The sequence below is a fragment of the Benincasa hispida genome, chromosome 12, assembly GCF_009727055.1.
Source record: "Benincasa hispida cultivar B227 chromosome 12, ASM972705v1, whole genome shotgun sequence".
Taxonomy (NCBI): Eukaryota; Viridiplantae; Streptophyta; class Magnoliopsida; order Cucurbitales; family Cucurbitaceae; genus Benincasa; species Benincasa hispida.
This window is the reverse complement of record NC_052360.1, coordinates 42,796,166-42,815,292: the sequence shown is the minus strand read 5'-3', so window position 1 is coordinate 42,815,292 and position 19,127 is coordinate 42,796,166. Positions and strand designations below refer to the sequence as shown.

Below are 19,127 nucleotides of genomic sequence, written 5' to 3'. Positions count from 1 at the left end.
CTCGCCTTCTGGCTTTCCTTTGCGGTGACCAGCTTCTCAGAATATTTACTCATACCTCTAACCATCGCCGCAATGCTCTCCTCCACTTCAACTGCTTCTTCAAAAAGATCTTTTCTATGTTTAGATCTGGCAAGCCTTTGCTAAAAAACTTTTTACTCATTCACCGCAACTTTGCGTTTAGCTTTTGAGAATGCGTTCGTTCAAAACACTTAAAAAATTTGCGATGACTTATTCAAATGCGGCGCTGAACCTGGTTACACTCTTCGTTTTGGCTTACCCCCACATGTGTCATGCGAGCATCCAACCTCGGTTGCATTCCATATTCAACTCAACTCTTGTCTTGCTTGATTTGGCTTGCGCCAGACAGAGGAGTTGCGCTTATGTGTTGATCCTTGAAATTTTACCTTCGTTTTGGCTTGCCCCCACGTGTGTCATGCGGACATCCAACTACAGGTAAGTACCTTTCACAACTTAACTCTTATCAACATGGGTTTCCCCATTGCACTGACAGTGGAGTTGTTATTCTCAAAATTCTTTTTATTTTTTTAAGGAAATGATCGCAATGTAATGAACGCAATTCTCCGAGACCGCTGCCACCCTCAAACTTAGAGGTTAGTAGCGCTCTCACCGCAAAGCTAAAAACAAAATCAACAAGAATGCGGTAACAAACGTTTGAGCGAAGGTTTGCACAAAATAAAACTTAAGAATTTAAAATTTTGAAGAAGCTATTAAAAGTAAGGAGTGCCTTGCGATGCTTAGTTAGCGGATGCGGTGAATTATACGTACCATCATAGAAACACCGCAAAGGCACACAATCAGACAAGGAGAATTTCAAAAGGATAATGCATAAAGGATAACAAGAAAGGACCTTAGATAACAAGAAAGAACCTTAGGCAGAACAACACATGCGATTATGCGTTGGAATTCACGTGATTGAAGCTATGCGTTGAAAGATGGAGGGAATTCTTCTGTTGCACTGCGCACCGAGGGGAATTATTTTTCGCACCTATAAGGAGTAAATGCACCACAACCAAGGAAGCAGCCACATATCCAAAACAACAATAAAAATAAAAATAAACTAAACTACGAAAGCAAGGTAAAGATAGAGTAGAAGATGTCCCTGGAAAAATTGGAGTGTTGTCGCTGCAAGGCGTCTCCCATGCAGAAGATTGCTCTCAACTGCTTAGGCCAAGAGCTTACCCTGACCCTTGGAACTTCTAGCAATTGTTGGGTGCATACTGCCGTCATGCACTTAAACTACCTTCAACTCATGCGACTGATTGCCCTTCTACCTTAGGGTCAATACTGGCTTTCGGCGCATCGCCTATACTTTAATATTGGTTGCAACTTGGTCGCACAAGCTGCAATACTCCCAAGATAAAAAGGTTGCCTATAGAGACACAAAACTCAACAAACAATTAGCTACCAAGTCCCCGACAACGGCGCCAAAAACTTGATGCGTTATTTTATGCAGTGAAATTAATGAAAGGAATTGCGGTGATGGAAATGCGTTGTGCAATAAGTTTTCTCAGCAGAATCCAAGTATAAATCCTATTGAGTGTCCTGGCAAGTCCAGGGTCGAACTCAGGGACTAAGGAAAACGGTATGCGGTGATAGTTCTTAAGATATCTTTGCAGTAACAAATAAATTAACGATTGGTTGGTTTGTTGTTTGAAGTGTAAAAAGTATGCGGCGGATTTGAGAAAAGATTGATTATGCGGTAGATACACTGAGTATGCAGAGGAATGGGTTGAGAAGGTCTTTAGCTAGCATTTCCCGGGAATGCGTTCAAACTATGTGATCATGCTACCCTCATATGACAGCAAGTCATTTTCCAATACAAATGCAGTACTCCTAGTTCTAGGACGCATGCGATGAATGCAATAATGTCCATAGAGCTTATTCCTAAGTTTGTACTTCTTGCCTATGCGATGATGTAAGATGCACAAAAAGACAAGGTGACCGACCGCATACAATCATAACCTATCTCTAGGATGCATGCGATGCGTTAATAGCAAACAGTGCTTATTCCTAAGCTTCTATCTCTTGATTATGCATTCTAATATGACTCTCCCAAGCCTAGATTCTAACTTGACTTTTCCAAGCCTAGATTCCTTAGACTACCCTCCCAAGTATCTCTAATGGACGAATAACGCATACATAATACAAGATAATCGCATAGAATGAAGATCCCCAGTTATGCTAGCTAAGTGCTTCTCAACCCATTCGACAGATTTAGCTACTCATGCATAATAAATAGAGAGTGAATAGATATAAAGAAGTAAATTCCATTTCTATAGATAAGTTCAAAGTATAAGATGACAATGGAAGATAAGGATAGAGAGCCTGGTAGCAATCCCTTGCTTCCCAAGGCTTTTACACTGCTACTCTATTCTATTGAAAAGATATTCCTGCTTCCGCAGGAGTTGACACTCTCTCTGATCTCGACGCTTCCGACACTCTTTCAAGTTCACCGAAATGATCTCTCGGCACAATCTTGCTTCTCTCGCTTCCGCCTTCTAAATAAAAGAAAATCTAAGAACAAGGCTACTTCTAACTATGGAGAAAATTATCTAACTGTCGAACTAGATGAACCCCTTCACTGAAGGTTGCCTTCGGTATTTTTAGAGCTTCGGGGTGAAAGGCTTCTTCTCTCTTATGATTGCACTGATGGGATGACATTAATTCTCTGTCTGATGCGCCGAATATTTGTCACCGAAAGTTGAGTGTACTTGTTATAGTAGTTCATTAGTGGCTTGTTAACTTAATTCGGAATTGACCGTCATCAGCTTTCTATCCCATCACGATTTATTATGCTTTTCACCCAGATGCGCCCACCAAGTTGCACCGGCTCGATTCGGCAATTCTTCTTGAGCAGATATTTACAAGCGCAAATCACCGCAAAGCCTTGCGGTAACGCTGCGCTCGACCGTTGATTTCTTGTGATCACATTTTCCGCCTTGCGTCATCGCATATTCTGTACAAAAATACATAAGTTAACTGTTTTCATTCGATGGATGCATGCGACCGCAATATTATGAACTTAATGCTTTTTGGATGCAATTATATATATTTTATCAATGCAAGCCTTCATTGTTTTATAACTTAGCACTGTAATAACGTGCATTTCTGCTCATTATCAATTCTCACACCGAGAATACTAAGGTAGCCTTCTTGGTAGTGTCATACTCAACTCGACGCCGTCGAGGTTCTGTGGAGGCCATTCTTGTTGCTGGGGTGTTCGTGATCGAGGCGATCGCAGAGGACGAATGCACAATGTTCGTGCTATGTAGCGGTCGTGTTGTTCGAGCGTTCGAGGTTGCTGTGTTCGGGCATTCGTGATCAAGGGGCATGGAGACAAGTCTACAAATGTGTGTAGAGATTTCTTCTTGATCATTTGTAGTTTCATGTTGTAATTTCTGTATTGAATGCATAACCGTATGTTTGTGTTTATGACTATAATTGTAATGTTCATACATGATTGTAATTTGAAATGATCTTTTCCGCTGCTCATGGAAATCATCGTGATCGATTTCCTTCAGCATGGTCTAATTGAAGAAATGGGAATTAGATAGAAAGATTTAAATATTTTTTGTGACAACCTAAGTGCAATTCATTTAGCTAAAAGTAACCAAACATATGAAAGAACTAAACATGTGGATGTGAAGCTTCATTTCAGCGGAGACATTATTGAAAAGAAAATTAACAGCCTTCAGAAAGTTAAAATAGAGGAAATTGTAGCCGACTTTCTCACAAAAGTTATACACGTACAAAATTTGAGCAATGCTTGAAATTTCTCAATATTGCTGATTACTGAACCATCGTTAGAAGAGGTAGCAGCTGAGTTATTTGAACAAGGTGAGGATTTTGTAAAGAATGATCAAATTCCAACTGCCAGTAACCACTTGAAGCATTGAAGTTAAAAGCAAAATTGACTATTTGTAATCAATAGTAAAAAAGAAAACAAGAAATGGTTAAAGACTGTTATGGCAGTTAAAAAACTTATCTGGTGAAGAGTATTGGTAAAACATTCATTAGATTCAGAGACAGAGAGAAATCTGAGTTTAACCCAAACTTCCTTTAAACTGACATAAGTTTCATCCAAACTTCTCTAAATTTTGAACCAACTGTCATCTTACAAGCAAATAAGCGCATAAAAATAAATTCACTTTGCACTTTGCTTTGCTTTTATAAAGCATTACAAAAATATAAACATCCTCCACCATAATGCACTTTGCTTTTATAAAGCATTACAAGAATATAAACAGCTAAAGAAACACAAAAATAAGTTCAACTACATTGTATTATATTTAGTAATATAATAACAAGTGACAATAGAGAAATAATTTGTAGCTTAGACTCCACGACCATCAACTAACAATATATGAACATATTTAGAACGTAAAAGTCTGTTGATAATATTATATTGTATGTGCTTATAATTATAGGAGAACCATGATTATTTAGTACCAAGTATTTTATCCTTTATGAATTTCTTTCACCATCATTTCATAGGTACTCATCTTCATCTTCTTCCAACCCTGTCTCGTAATTCTCTTCTTCTTCCCATGAATCGTAATCTTCTTCTAGCCCTGTCTCGTAATCCTCTTCAGTTTCTGATCTGTAACCCATGTTGATTTTCGATGATGCACGCAGCCGCTTTCTTGCCTCCCCCACGATCTTCATGATTTCTTCCACACTTTGATGAGAGAAGGTTGGATTATCCTTCTTGTAGTAGATTGCTTGGGCTGGTTCTGTCAGTTCCCATTGCAAGTTCTTCAAAAACCAGGGGTGACTCATGATCTCTTTTATTGAAATTCTCTGTTGTTGTATTATGTCAAAAATGTAAGAATTATATTGAAGAGAAGCTGTATAACCCAACATCTTATTGAACAAGGTAAAAGTTGGAAATAAAGGAGGTGACTTCACTACGTTTTATAAACTAAAGTTTTTTCATACTATAGGCTTTTATTTTTTTTACTGTGGTATAAGATGAAAGTGAATATAATTTTATATGTTGGCATTAAATTTCAGTAGATTTGCATGTGGTAGGGTCTATCAAGAAGACCCTACACTACCATTTTACCATTTTAGAAGTTTCTATTCAGAATATCTGTTGGAATGCCTTGAATTTATTTGTTGGCGCTTCGAAACCTATTCAGAATTCGTATTTAATATATTTATTTATTTGTAGTTATTTACGATTATGACCTTAGGATTTAGAGTAGTGTGCTATATAAACTCTATAACCCTAGAGACGCCGTTTGATGTAATTTTCTGAAAACATTCTCCCTAATAATATTGTTCTTCCTCTGCCCGTGGACGTAGCTAACACACCGTTAGTAACAAATGGAGAGAAAAGGTATGTGGAAATACTTTCTTATTACTTTCACTTGTTGTATTTACATACTTCAAGTTCCTTTTATAGAAGAACTTGTTAGTTTGTTTGACTAACTAACAGCTGGAAAATACAAACAAACTCAAACAGAATCATAACTGTTGTAACAAATAAATTGTTATAACAGAATGTAATAAATAAATTATTGTAACTAATAAACAGAATGTAACTGTTTTACTGTTGATACTCCCCCTCAAGTGGGATGATGAATGCAATGATGCCCAAAACTTGGATACTAGTCTTAGGACAAAACGGATGTTAGGCAATGCTTTAGTGAACATGTCCTGCGAGTTGTTCTGACTAGAATTGGATAGGGAGAAACCTTAAGAACCTCACTTCAGCTATCTGTCGCCAGAACAAATGACAATCAATTTCTAATGTGTTTTGTCCTCTCATGAAACATTGTTAAGAGGCAATGGCAATAGCAGCTTGCATTGTCCACAGAATATCAGTAGTTGGGCATAGGACTTAACCTGAGATCCTTTGAGAGTTGAGAGATCCACATTAATTCACTAGTAACTGAGCTACGTGCCCTGTACTCCCGCTTCTGCATGAAGACTAGAAACGGTGGGCTTGTTTCACTTGATTTCATGATCATGATAGATGCCCCTAGGAACTGATGGTCAAAACCAGTAATGGAGATCTTCTAGTATCAGGACATGATCCCAATCAGCATCCACAAAATGGCTTTAAATTGAAAGCGAAGTGTAGGGCTGATTAAAAGCCTTGTCCAGGAGACACGTTTAGTCTGAGTAAGTGATGAGGTTGCGTGTTTCATCATTATAAGTGAGCTTTACTGGGGCTGTGAGAACTGATACACCTTCGGGCTTAGACCGAAGATGCACACAAAGACAGACAAAGCACATATGTTCTGGCACGGGGGAGAATATTTGAAGATATAAATAAAGCCCTGACCCAATACAGTCTCCTATAACATATGTATGTCATCTAGCCTTTAGAAGGCTCTCCGTTCATTCTTTGATACGTCTATCAAATATAGGGAAACAAATCCAACACGGAGTTATGAAGCTGGTGTGTTAGCTTCAAGAAATATTCCGTTATCCTTGCGAGGGTAAATTTTTGGAGATGCAATGATTTGTTCTTTGAGAAATCATGATCAAACCTTTGTATGAAGATCACCTAAAATATTGGATAATTCTATCCCAAGAAAATATTTCGCGTTGCTTATTAAAATCCCTTGATGTTTATGATATTATCCTTTGATGTGACTTTTCCTATTGACTGAGTCATGATTCAATTTGAGTTGGTATGGTCCAGTTAGTAATATGTCAATATCTACATATACCAACAACATGCTACAATCATGTCCATGTCCTCCCTATGGGCAAAAGAGAATAAGATCAGAAACGCTATGGATAATGATGAAAGCCATGGATATTCCTGCAAAGATAAACAAAGATACGTAAAACGTTTTTGAGTAAACCCATTGTCTCGAGGCTCTAATGCGTTTCAGTGCTATATTTCAATAGATTTTGTTAAGTTTGCAGCGCCTAGCTTTCCTCACCTTTCCGAGTACTCATTTGTGAGGTTTGATACCCAATGGTCAAAGACATACTTCACTTCTTCAAACTATAATCACCCAATTTAAGGAAGTGCCATTATTGATGCTCCTATCTTTGGAGTGAGTGACTTCAATTGGTAAAAGGGATGCAACAAAAAGGAGGCCGACAGAAAGACTTTAACCAGTGACAATTTTGGCGACAGGGATGGCAGATTTAGGTGATTTGAGAAACATTCTCACTATGCTTTGTTGAGATCTGTATATGCCTTTGCTACAAGTCTCCGCGGTTATACTCCTCCCAATTGTTCCATCTTGTTTTGTACTTTGAACTTCTGTAATACCTCATTTTACTGTGCTTTACGCGTATTGATTGATTCTTTGGAAAGTACGTACGACAATAAGTACCATGTATTTGAGATATACATTCCATGGCTTCTAATTTCCTCTGCCAATAAAGCCTTCCTTCCACAAATCTGGTGTGGTATCCGAGCTATTTATGGTGGTAATCAGGTGGGTCATATCCCACGATGGAATTGACCATTAAGATGTATGTCTACTGGATTTGGTTGTAAGTATTAATATGAGAAGGTATTTGTGAAGAGGAAGGGTGATTTTCTATGGGGATGTGAGGTTACAGTGAAGAAAGCCTTTCAGCTCAGGCAGGGTGGGTAACTGCTGCTCCTCGATGATCTTACCTTGGGGGCTGTGGCGAATGTGTTTTGTTTTTTGGGTTGGTATTTTATTGGTTTCTCTTCTGTAGTTTCAATATTGATAGGTTATGAAATCTATCAAATTACCCTTCGTGGTTAATTCCTTCTACATAAACAGAGATTAATCTACACAACTCAGGTTATACTTATACAACAAGATTTTTCTAAGTAATCTTACCTTTGTGTTTTCAAAGTGCGATCAACATAAGTGGCAGCTTAGGTATACGAAGCTGATCAAATAAATATCAACTGTGAAAATGGGCTTGTTGGTCCTCTTATGACAGACTAGGATGTGGAGACGTTTCTTCAAAGAAATAAAAATCTCCTGGAGTATAAAAAATTGTCATTTTAGTCTCATATCAATATAGCTTAAAGCCCTTATATACCTGATTAGGATATCCCATGAAGACAGCATGGTCTTGCTCCTTGGCATCGAATTAAGACGCTGTTGATGCGTGTTAGAGTATAGGAAGCATAGGCAAGGCATCAGAACTGTCTTTATGAAGCCATATGTCCATATAGTTGTTGTTAACAGAACTGCATATAGGGAGTGTTGTTGGATAGTAAAACCATAGGTGTTCTGTTGATTAAGCATAACTGCAAGTGAGGACGCATTCTCCCAAAAAGTGAGAAGGAACTAATACTGGACTGAAAAATTGCGAGGGCTTTTGCCAAACGTTGAGGAGGTGTTGATTGTTTCCTTTCAAACCACTGAATTATGTTGAGGAGTATACTGCACCAGGAGAACTGATGAAGTAAGTTCCTAGTTTGGCAAAAAAGTTCATCGAAATTTTGAATGTCCAGTAAAGCATTATTCAGAACGAATACAACTTTGAAATTTGTCTTAAGAAGTTGAAGTCTCAACAAAGTTTTGAAGAAACGCGGAATCGATCCTTAGCAATTGTCACATTCTTATTTTCCAAGTAGATGTATACCTGTGTAAAACCTTGATTTATACATCACACATGGTAGGCAAAAATAAGTGTGAACCTTGCATGTTCACGTTTTAAAAAGGGGAAAACCCCATAATCATAGTAACACTAAGTTCGAAATATTCTCAGGCAAACATTATTTAAGGAACAGAGAAAATAGAAAAACGCTTCTGTTTATAGCTAAAGGACAATATGTGACAGAATTGTTTACAATTGAGAAATCAAGAATCTCTAATAACTTTGACAATTCTTTTAATTCTACAAATAGTACGGAGGGATCACGATTATGTCAGTAGGGTTGCAGGTAATGTGTCCAAACACGGGCATTTTTCCTGGGCATAGCAGATTCAAATGGGCAGTCTTTATTCTTTTCATCATGTATACTTTGGTAAGTTAGTCCTGATTAGTTCAGCTCTCGTTCATCACGTTGCCTGAAATGGACTTGATAAGAATTAAACTAGTCTACTGTTAAAGTAAGATAAAATAGATTCTCCATCTTCAAGTAAGCGCAACGTTCGTAGAGCAGTGTGTATTTGAAATCAGGAATGTAATAGAAGCTTTCACTACACTGTTTTAGCTATTGAATGTCTCTACATACTCACCATTCAAACGAGCTTAGTTTGGTAGATAATGACATATTTTGAGTGCTGTGTTAGTTTCTTTAAAACATAGATTTATCATGGCATATAATATAGAAGAAGGCTCCAGAATCATAACTGATCCAACAAGAATAAGGATGAAGTGAAGTCAGAGAGAGACACGTGTACCCTGGCTATGTTGGGTAAGTATCTGTCTTGAGGGATCTCATCAATATTTGGTTCGAGTATTCAAGTGTGTTTGCAGGCATGTTTCAAGAGCTGTGAGTATTGTTCATATTGCATTCAAGAGCTGGCAAAGAAGGCAAGACTGATTGCTCGTTTAGGAGCTTCTAATAGGGTTGCTTTTTCATTAACTACTTTGCATAGAAGTTACTGAGCGGCATTTGTTGATGGACTGAATTGGTAATATTTGCTAGTCAATGCCCTGTAGAAACATGTAGTCTAATAACATTTTGTCAGAAATAATTGACCTCATATACCACAGTTAGTGCAAACTGGCTGTATGTATCTTTCTTCTTAGATTCCTCAGATGTAAACCACTTTTCTTAGCATTAGCCATTAGAGTATATACGTTTCAAATTGATAAGGTGTGGATACCAATGGATCTTGCCTTTTCTCTTGGATGATAAAGGGAGAAATATAACCTTATTTATTGTTGGCAAAGGGTCGATCAATAGAATTTGTGCTCTGATTTGTGCATATGACTCGTTTAAGCCCATAAGGAATGTCATTACAAATTCTGCATTCAAGAATTCTATCATCTTCTTTGACCCTTGACAAGTACATTCATCCGTTGGTCTGTATTCAACAAGTTCGTGCCATATCGTAGTGATTTTTGTGTAATATACTTTCACTGAAAGGTTTCCTTGAGTAGTAGTTACAAGATCCTTTCTCAATTGGTATATATGTGGCCCATTGGACTGACAGTACCTTTCTTTTAATTCATCCCATATCTCTTTGACGCTTCCCCTGTAAACTAAGCTGGCAGCAATTTCTTTTGAGACTGAGTTGATAATCCATGAGGTTATCACATCATTATTACATCTCCATGCTGATTGTAAGCTTCCTTCTGATATTTTTCAATCGTTCCAGTAATAAAACCAATCTGGTTCTTCCCTGATAATGCAAGTCTCATTGCTCTGCTCCATGAAGAGTAGTTGCTTGATCCTGCAAGTGGTGTAGATACCAGATTGGTGGTTGGGATGATTGAATGATGAAGGATGAAGGGATTCATTTGGGCGTCGAGTTCCGAAGAGTTGCCGGACGTTGAACTCTCTGATGTCGTCATGATAGGACTGCACGAGGATAATGACGTTCGGGTGGGTTTTTAATTTTCTCTCTTGCGGAAATGCTCTAATACCATAACAAATGGAGAGAAAAGGTATGTGGAAATACTTTCTTATTACTTTCACTTATTGTATTTACATACTTCAAGTTCTTTTTATAGAAGAACTTGTTAGTTTGCTTAACTAACTAACAGCTGGAAAATACAAACAAACTCAAACAAAATCATAACTGTTGTAACAAATAAATTGTTATAACAGAATGTAACAAATAAATTGTTGTAACTAATAAACAGAATGTAACTGTTTTACGGTTGATAGTTAGTGAACCACCTATATCTGTGTATCGATCTTCTCTTCTCTACGTTCCTTTTTGTGTTCTTTAATTGTCAATTTCGTGACAATATCAAACAAACCGAAGAAAACAAATTGTATATGAAATAAGAAAAAGCATATTAGTTTGACACAGAAAAATACCTTAGAGGGATTTGGGACAAACATGCAAGAGAGTAAGTGTTGACAATCTCGAGATATGCGAACATGGTCTGGTATTTTGTAGCGTCCAGACATTTTTCGCTGCAAAAGAACAAAATATAGTAAGAAAAATTATAACTTTATTGAAATTAGTATACAACAGGAGAACTAATAGACCTTAATAGTTTTCTGGACGTTTTTAGTATTATTTTCATCTTCAAAAGGATATGCAGCGACCAACATAACATAGAGAGTAACTCCACAAGACCATACATCTGCCATCTACAACACAATGGAAAAGAAGACTATAAACCATTTCAGAGTTTGAATTAAGAGAACCTATGTTTGAATTGTTTTTAGAGTGCATGACCACCTTTCCATCATAATGTCCGTGAGATATAACCTCTGGTGCTGCGTATGTTGCAGAACCAACATTTGTCTTTGGTTTTGAATGCTACTCACGACAAATGCACAATAGAAAAGCACAAGTATAAGAACATATTCATTTCAAATAAGCAAATTAATAAAATTCTCTTATTCAAAGACCTTGGAGAAGCCAATATTACTGTGCTTGAATTGCGGGGTTGGGCTTCCATCTAAAACGATATTGTCTAGCATCAAATCTCTATGACATATTTGCTGCATAAAACATTGTGTCAAACAAAATATGGTATAACGTTTTTAGACAAGAAGACATATAAGGCTTAGTATGTTGCAGAACAAACATTCATTTTTGGCTTTGAATACAATAAGGATGGTTAGTCATAACAAACTTAAAATAGAAGAGTATAAGAACACGTTTATTTGAAATGAGCAAATCGATAAAATTCTCATATATTTAAAGACCTTCGAGTAGCCAAAATCACATATCTTCAAGCGCGGGGATTTCTTTCCATCTAAAAGGATATTGTCTAGCTTCAAATCTCTATGACATATTTGCTGCATAAAGCATACTTTTTGTCAAAAAAAGAAAAAAAAAAAGTGATATAACAACTTTAAACAACAAACTATATGAGGCGTAGTAGTATATATGTTTTTTAATCCTACCATTGAATGAATATAATTGACTCCAGAAATCAGTTGCTGGAAGAAATACCTTGCCTGTAACAAATAAGATCAAAAGGGTACTTAAACAATCTCACAAACCTACCAAATCTTCTCTTTGGGTGTTAGGCCCACCAATAATTCTTAACAATGCTTTGACACCCAAATTTAATTTTTTTTTTTTTTTTTTTTTAATTTGTGTTTGTTTTCTCTTAATTTTTTACCACAATTTTCATATTTTTCAAATAAAAGAATTGAAAATTTTCTAAGTGTTGGAACCCTGTTGTTGAACTTAGGAGTGAAGTATGCATTGGACTACAAGAGAAGGAGAAAAGTTTCATCAAGTTTCAGGAGGAAAAGGTTGGAATGAACAAGTTGGAAGCATAGTAGGTTGAAGTCGGAATTTTGGCTAAGTGACCAAACTATGCTTTGAACCTAGAAAAGCTTATAGGAGAAGGGCATTCATTGAACTAAAAGAAAATGAGGAGTAAGCGTAGTTGAGAAGGTTCAACTCACCATCCTAAAGTTGGAAGCGTAGTTGAGAAAATTGAACTCATCATCCCAAGATTGGAAGCGTAGTTGAAGTGAGTAAAGCTCAAACCTTGTAGACGAAGGAAATACTTATCAAGGGAACTTATGTTACTTCTTGGAAGCATTGGACACGAGTTTTGGTCAAGGAAAAGACCACTCGACACATTGTTGGACCAATCTGGATGGCTAAGGTTAAGTTGGATGCACAGGTCATTATTTTGGACTGCATGGTGGATGACTTTGGGAACATGACCTCAAGAGACGTGTGTTGGATACATAGATGAAGATGCATAGGACATAGGGTTGGATGCATAATTAGTGTTTTGGATGCATAGTAGGAGATTTTGGGCGCACGGTTGACTAGGATGAATAATTTGGTCAAGTGTTGGACAACACATAAATAAATTGAACTCATCAAGCTGAGTAAATCCTTAGGGGAACTAAGGTGAACTCATGGAAGGGTATTTTGGATGCCTAGAAGATTATTTAGACATTATCTTGGGCACATGAGAAGCATAAAAAAAGTATGAAACAACTACTTTTAGAAGAGATGCATGAAGCAACCCTATGAAGACTTTTTGGAAGCATGCTTTGAGAAAAATGAAAGCATTTGGCGCATACTAGGAGAAGGATGGGAGGTTGGACGCATGCTTTGAGGTGTGACACTAGATATTAATACTAAACAAGAGAATGGAAGGTCATCTTGGATGCTCACCTCAAGGAGTTAGCTTGCTATACCTTGGACGCATAGAAGACATCTTGGAAGCATAGGAGAACTATGTTTGGACACATACTTGGAAAGTAAGAAGGGTGAGTGAGCATGAACACTTGGGAAAATAATTAAGGGGAGAACCATGCTATGAGAAGGAGACCAAAAACCAATGGAAGGAAAAAAGGAGAATAAGTTGGGCGCATGGTGTGGTCCATGTATCCAACACAAGTATGTTGGATGTCTGGTGAAGGTGAAGCCAGAAGGTTGGAGTTGGAAGTAGGAGGTGGCGAAAGGAGAAGAAAAGTTGGTTGAGTATAGGAGAAGGTGGCGAACAATGAGGTGAAGAAAGACTAGAAGCCGACAGTTTGATGCATGCAATTGAGGTGGCTAACTCTGAGGTGAGAATGCTTTAGGAGTTGATACTTAGACAAAATTTTAGTAGGAGGTGTCAAACAAAGAGGTGAGCTAGGGGTGACAAGGATGCTTGGTAAAAGCCTATAAATACCAAGAGGGAGAACCCATTTACTATTGATTAACGAAAGCCTAGTTTTACATCCGTTATTTAGGTATTATAAGATTATTTTTAGCCCTAATCTTGGATTCTAAGCCAAATTTAGATAAATTCAGGACAAGTTGGAGCTTAGAGAAAATCGAGGATCTAAGAAGAAAATATGAAGTTGGGAAGGCTTGGAAAAACAGAAATCCTTTTCGATTAACTATCAGCGACCCTTTCTAAGAAAAAATCTTATTTTAGTAATGTTTTAAAAATATTTGATGAAAAAAATCATGTTTATGAACTATTAAAGGTTGTTCTCAAGTTTATATTGATAAATATGTTTTTATCATCATGCTTTGAGTTATGGATTTAAATACAAACTTTTGTTTGTTTTTTCATGCGATATTCTGAAAAATGATGGTTTGAGAAAGAGGTTTTCAAACCTTTTGATCTAGCACTAGGACAGAGTTCTGCATGCACATAAGGCAACTGATATGCATTGAGTTGGTTTCGCATTAGCAAAGACTGAATATGTTGAGTTGGTTCCAATTCAGTGCTGGGTGTGTTGAGTTGATCCACCCCTAGAGAGGTTGGGGTACAGGTTTGATGATTGTTTTATCATGTGCGATCATGTGTTTAATTAAGTTCATGCAATGCTTTATTGAAAAGGTTTAAACATGCATTAAAAGGTATTTCTCTATTTCATGCGTTCGAAAAGAGTTTCTTAGTTAAATTTAAAGCATGCATTGTTATAGGTTTTCAAGATGTTTTGAACGTAAAAGGTTGTTCATAAAATGCCAACACTGGGCTTCTCAACTTTTGTTATAGCTTTTCAAGATGTTTTGAATATACCTTTTGTCATTCTTTTTTACCATCAAATAATATGCTATTGTTGATAGTTTCTGACAATGATAATATACTATTAATGATAACTTCTAGGTATCCCACTTACACTTTAGTCAAGATTCAACTTTATTAATTAACTTCACACTAAGATGGCTATCAATGATAGACTTTTATAAGTGGCTTTTAACTTTGAGAGATTAACACTCAAAACTATCAGTGGTTATTATCGAGAAACTACTATCATGATTATTAGTGACAGACTTTTATCACTAATAAACTTTTTTCACTGATATCTACCTAAGTTCGACATCACTAATATATGAATATGATTGATATCTATCCAAGTTTTATCATTGATATCACTGATACACTGATATTATGGATATCTGCCTAAATTATATCAATGATTCACGTAGTTTGTCGTGATAGGAACCCTATCACCGATAGACTAAGTCTATTACTGATATCACAAGCCATCAATGATAGAAATTCATTCTTGTTCAATTTCATATTTTTAGAGTCCTACAAAAGAAAGGGCCTGTTTGTAACGTTCCCATGTCTCATTTCGTTTCTAAAAAAGACCTCAAATTTAAAATTTTGAGAAAAATAGTTCATTTCAATTCTTTAGTTCGAAACCTAGTTTTCTCAATTCTTTTTTTGATTAATTAAATTTTAATTAAAAAGTAAAAGTAAGCAATGAAAAAATTAACAATGAAAAAAAATAAAGATAAAAAGGAAAATTTTTATAAATAGAAAAACCCAAAAATATTTACACTTTATAGAAAAAAGTTTCAAAAGTGCTTTGCTCTTTTGAAACTTTTTACTATAAAGTGTAAATATTTGTAAATATTTTTTTATATTTAAAAAGACTCGATAAAAATTCAAAATGAACCATTAAATAAAGAAAGAAAAAAAATTAAAAAGTAAAAGTAAGCCATGAAAGAAAACAAAAAAAAAAAAAAATTGAACCCAAATGTAAAATAAAAAATAATGGAGAACACACGGTAGGGGAGGAGAAGAAATAGGGAAAAAAAAAAGAAAAAAAAAACAATAGAGAACATGGCAGGGAAAGGAGAAGAAAAAGGGGGAAAAAGGAAGAAAAGGAAGTGGAATAGAGAAAGGCAAATTTGAAAATTGAAAAAAAGTTAAAAGTGTTTGGTAAACATTTACTATATATGTAATTATTTTTAATCTGTACTATATTGGCAAATACTTTTTCTTATTTTGCTTTTTATTATAATTTTTCTACAATTTTTATACTTTTCAACGAGGATTTAATTTTTACGGTTAAAATTTTAAGGATGTAATTGTTACTACACTCATAAATTAAGAGTGGTTTTCGTAATTTACCTTAAAGTTAAGAGTAAAATATATAATAGATAAATAAAGGTAAATAAGATATTAGTGATGAAACTACTCAATTAGGGGTGTTCAAAAAACCCGATGACATCAATCCAACCCAACCTGTGTGGTTTAGGTTGGGTTATCAACTCATCTGGGTTTGATTGGGTTCAAATAAATGAAAATTTTATGGGTTGAGTTGGTTCATGGGTTCACCTAATATAACCCAAATTAACTCCCAACTCGAACTAACCCGAGTTTATTATTAACTTTAAAATATATATATTTTTTATTACATATAACACATTATTTATATATATTGATTTTAATTTTATTTAATTCAAATATTTTTTTAATAATTTATTCTTCAACAACTCTTAAAAGTAGTTTCTTTATACTTTAGAAAACAAATTTTCACTATGTAAATTGAAATTGAGTTGTTAATTTTAATTCAATATATGAAAATAATTAAATAAGATTTTTATATATTTATGTTGTGCTTCTTTTTAGAATTTTTTTTTAAACAAATGATATGATTAACCCGAACCCACTCAACCCAAATATTTGGGTTGGGTTCATTTTTTAATAAAGGTTATTTAGGTTGAAGAAATGTACAACCCGAATAATTGAGTTGGATCTAAAAAGTCAACTGATGTCTAAAATTGCATTCTACGTTTAGTTTTTGTTCAATTTTATACCAAACTTCTACTTTAGTTGGAATGAATGATACGGATGAATCAAATTGGGCTAATAGGTTTAATTACCAAATGAGGGGCGTAATAATAGGGGACTAATAATTATTTTGAACATAGAAGCATAACTCAACTGACATAATATCTACGAAGTTCAATGTGTACGCTGAAAGTGTTGAAACCTTATGGGTAAGGAAACTCCTAAGAATAAAGCTAGCAATTCATAGTATACGACAAAGAGAGAGAGTAGATAGATAATGGACCTCATCTTCTCCAAAACGACCCCAACTGCAAACTCTTTCGAAAAGTTCTCCCCCAGAAGCATATTCCATCACCAAAGCCAAATGGGTTGGGGTTAAAATAACCTGCAAATTTTACATAATCTTCAACTTCAAAATCCATCTTTGGTTTTCTCGGTTTCTTCATCTAAAATTTGATGCATTTTTAAGTAACAGCACCATCAGTTTTGAAGGTAAAAGGAAACTTGCCTCTTTGAAACGAACAATATTTGGATGGCGAAGCGAACGATGGTTTATAATCTCTCTTTCTACATTCTCATCGATCTGTAAATACCAATCAATATGAGAAAGAAAGTTGAATCCAAAGGCAAAAGAAGAAAGAATTAATTGAATGGAGAAACAGAATGAACCGTAGGACCACGTTCTATGAACTTCACGGCGACAAGCTCTTTGGTTTGTTTATGCTTACAAAGCTTAGCAACACCGAAACTTCCAGCACCCAAATCCTTAAGAACTTCGTACTTCTCCATTTCAACTAAAATCAATAGCAATGGAGAATTCGAAACTCTTAACAGGGTTTGGGGATCTGATCTGAAGTCAACAAACTAATCTCTTCTTTCCTTTTTAATATAATTTGGGAAGCGTTTTTGCGTTGGGATTTTTTTATTATTTTTTTTAAAAAAGCCTTTTTTTTACAGATTTTTTTAAAAAGCCTATTTAGGGATTTTATAATAGATTTGAGAAAACATTATATATATATATATATATATATATATATATATATATATATATATATATAATTGTATTTGTATTTAAAAATTGACAAAAATGGCCTATTTGGAGTTTGATTTTGTATTTTTGACATATTTTTTAAAAACAAGTTTTTTTTTACCCTTGATGATGAAAATGATGTAAGCATAGAAAATATTACTCTTATGCTCTTTATTAAATTCTCACTTTTAATTTCAACAACCAGCCTACCAAATTAATTCACAAAAAATGATCACATAGTGTTATTATTAGTTCATTTTCATCATCAAGAACTCATAAATTTTGTAATATTTACAATTATTTAGAAATATTGTTACGCACTTTTAAGGCTTGAAGCATTGTTTTGTTATTAGGTTATTTTCAAATATAAAAAATGAGTCAATTTATTTATAAATATAATATAATTTTATCATTGTCTTGTCTGTTGAATATACAGTAATAGACAATGACATTTTATTATATTTAAAAATATTTCCATGAATTTTATAATTTAAAATCATTGACACGTTTTTTAAGAAAATTAATATTATAATAAATAAATATCTTATTTGTGTTTGGATCTGTAAAAACGCCGTTTGATGAGGATAGACGATGCGACTTACCTTTGATTATATATATACATATATATATATAATTTTTTGTCTTTATTTTTCGGGTTCATCTATGTATCATTGTTTGCATTTGAATTGAAAATGTTTTTTTCTTTTTTTCTTTTTTTAATGTTTTCCGAAAACGCCAGCCCCAAAAGTTTCCATTCACAAAGGAATCCGCGGGGTTGTTGGGTCAACTCATGGGACGACTTTTCAGTCCACTCAAAATTTATGAAAAAAAAAAAATGGTGACTTTAGCGTTGCTTTCCTTCACAATTTAGATCGGCCCTATTTTTTTTTTTCCTTTTTCTTAAAAAAACCATTTTTGGATTTTATAATCCGTAATTTCTGAAAAGGTTTTTTTTTTTTTTGGCAATATTGAAAATTAATTTCTTATTTCATTGAATCAACCAGTGGAGGTAGCCTCCTTTTATACAAAGAGTAATAACCCCAATAGGGGTTTTCACTATTTACACAAAGAATTAAATAATAGAAAAAATAAATAATGTAATCCACATGCACATTTCTGATGGAGGCATGACCAATGGTTTCACGTGGGTTTAAAATGGTTTGTTGAGGAATATTCTTCCTCGGATGTTTCATCCTCAAATTGAACTTTAGTTTTATGCCTTACATGACTACCAACAATCTTCCAATGTCCAACATTTGAAGTCTCTCCCACGTGGAGATTAGGTTGGATACCACTTTTAAGGTTAATAATTAAATATATAAAAATATTTTAAAAGAATTGTAATATAGCAAAATTTATCATGGATAGATTCTATTTGCTAATACTTTATATTGTGCTATATTGGTTAATATTTTGGGTATGATTCTTATATAATTTGCAACTACCTCTAATATTGTTAATTTTTAAATCCAAAATTATATTTAAAAAAAGATAAAAAAACTATTGAAATATAATATTTCATGGTATAAATTCAATT

The 19,127-nt window shown here is 34.7% G+C and overlaps 1 protein-coding gene across 2 annotated transcripts; it reads right to left on the bottom strand.

Annotated features, from left to right (window-relative positions):
• Positions 1-4,285: 4,285 nt before the first annotated feature.
• Positions 4,286-17,490, bottom strand: LOC120092725 (serine/threonine-protein kinase SRK2H-like). Of its 2 annotated transcripts, XM_039050881.1 has the most exons (10): positions 17,230-17,486; positions 17,069-17,143; positions 16,844-16,945; positions 11,966-12,019; positions 11,765-11,857; positions 11,465-11,557; positions 11,292-11,372; positions 11,096-11,200; positions 10,922-11,020; positions 4,286-4,821 (listed from the first exon to the last, which is right to left on the bottom strand). In XM_039050881.1, exons 1-10 carry the CDS (start codon positions 17,347-17,349, stop codon positions 4,510-4,512), a joined length of 1,134 nt encoding a protein of 377 aa, XP_038906809.1. In that variant the 5' UTR covers positions 17,350-17,486; the 3' UTR covers positions 4,286-4,509. The 2 variants fall into 2 exon arrangements, with proteins under 2 accessions (XP_038906809.1, XP_038906810.1); XM_039050882.1 differs by lacking the exon at positions 11,966-12,019 and having other exon boundaries at positions 17,230-17,490.
• Between the last annotated feature and the right edge of the window lie 1,637 nt (positions 17,491-19,127).

Excerpts from the sequence above, each read along its gene's own strand:
- LOC120092725 (XM_039050881.1), bottom strand. The coding sequence starts at position 17,349 with ATGGAGAAGTACGAAGTTCTTAAGGATTTGGGTGCTGGAAGTTTCGGT. Across the intron at positions 17,144-17,229 it reads TCATAGAACGTGGTCCTACG|ATCGATGAGAATGTAGAAAG; the intron begins GTTCATTCTGTT and ends TGGTATTTACAG. Across the intron at positions 16,946-17,068 it reads ATATTGTTCGTTTCAAAGAG|GTTATTTTAACCCCAACCCA; the intron begins GCAAGTTTCCTT and ends TAAAATTTGCAG.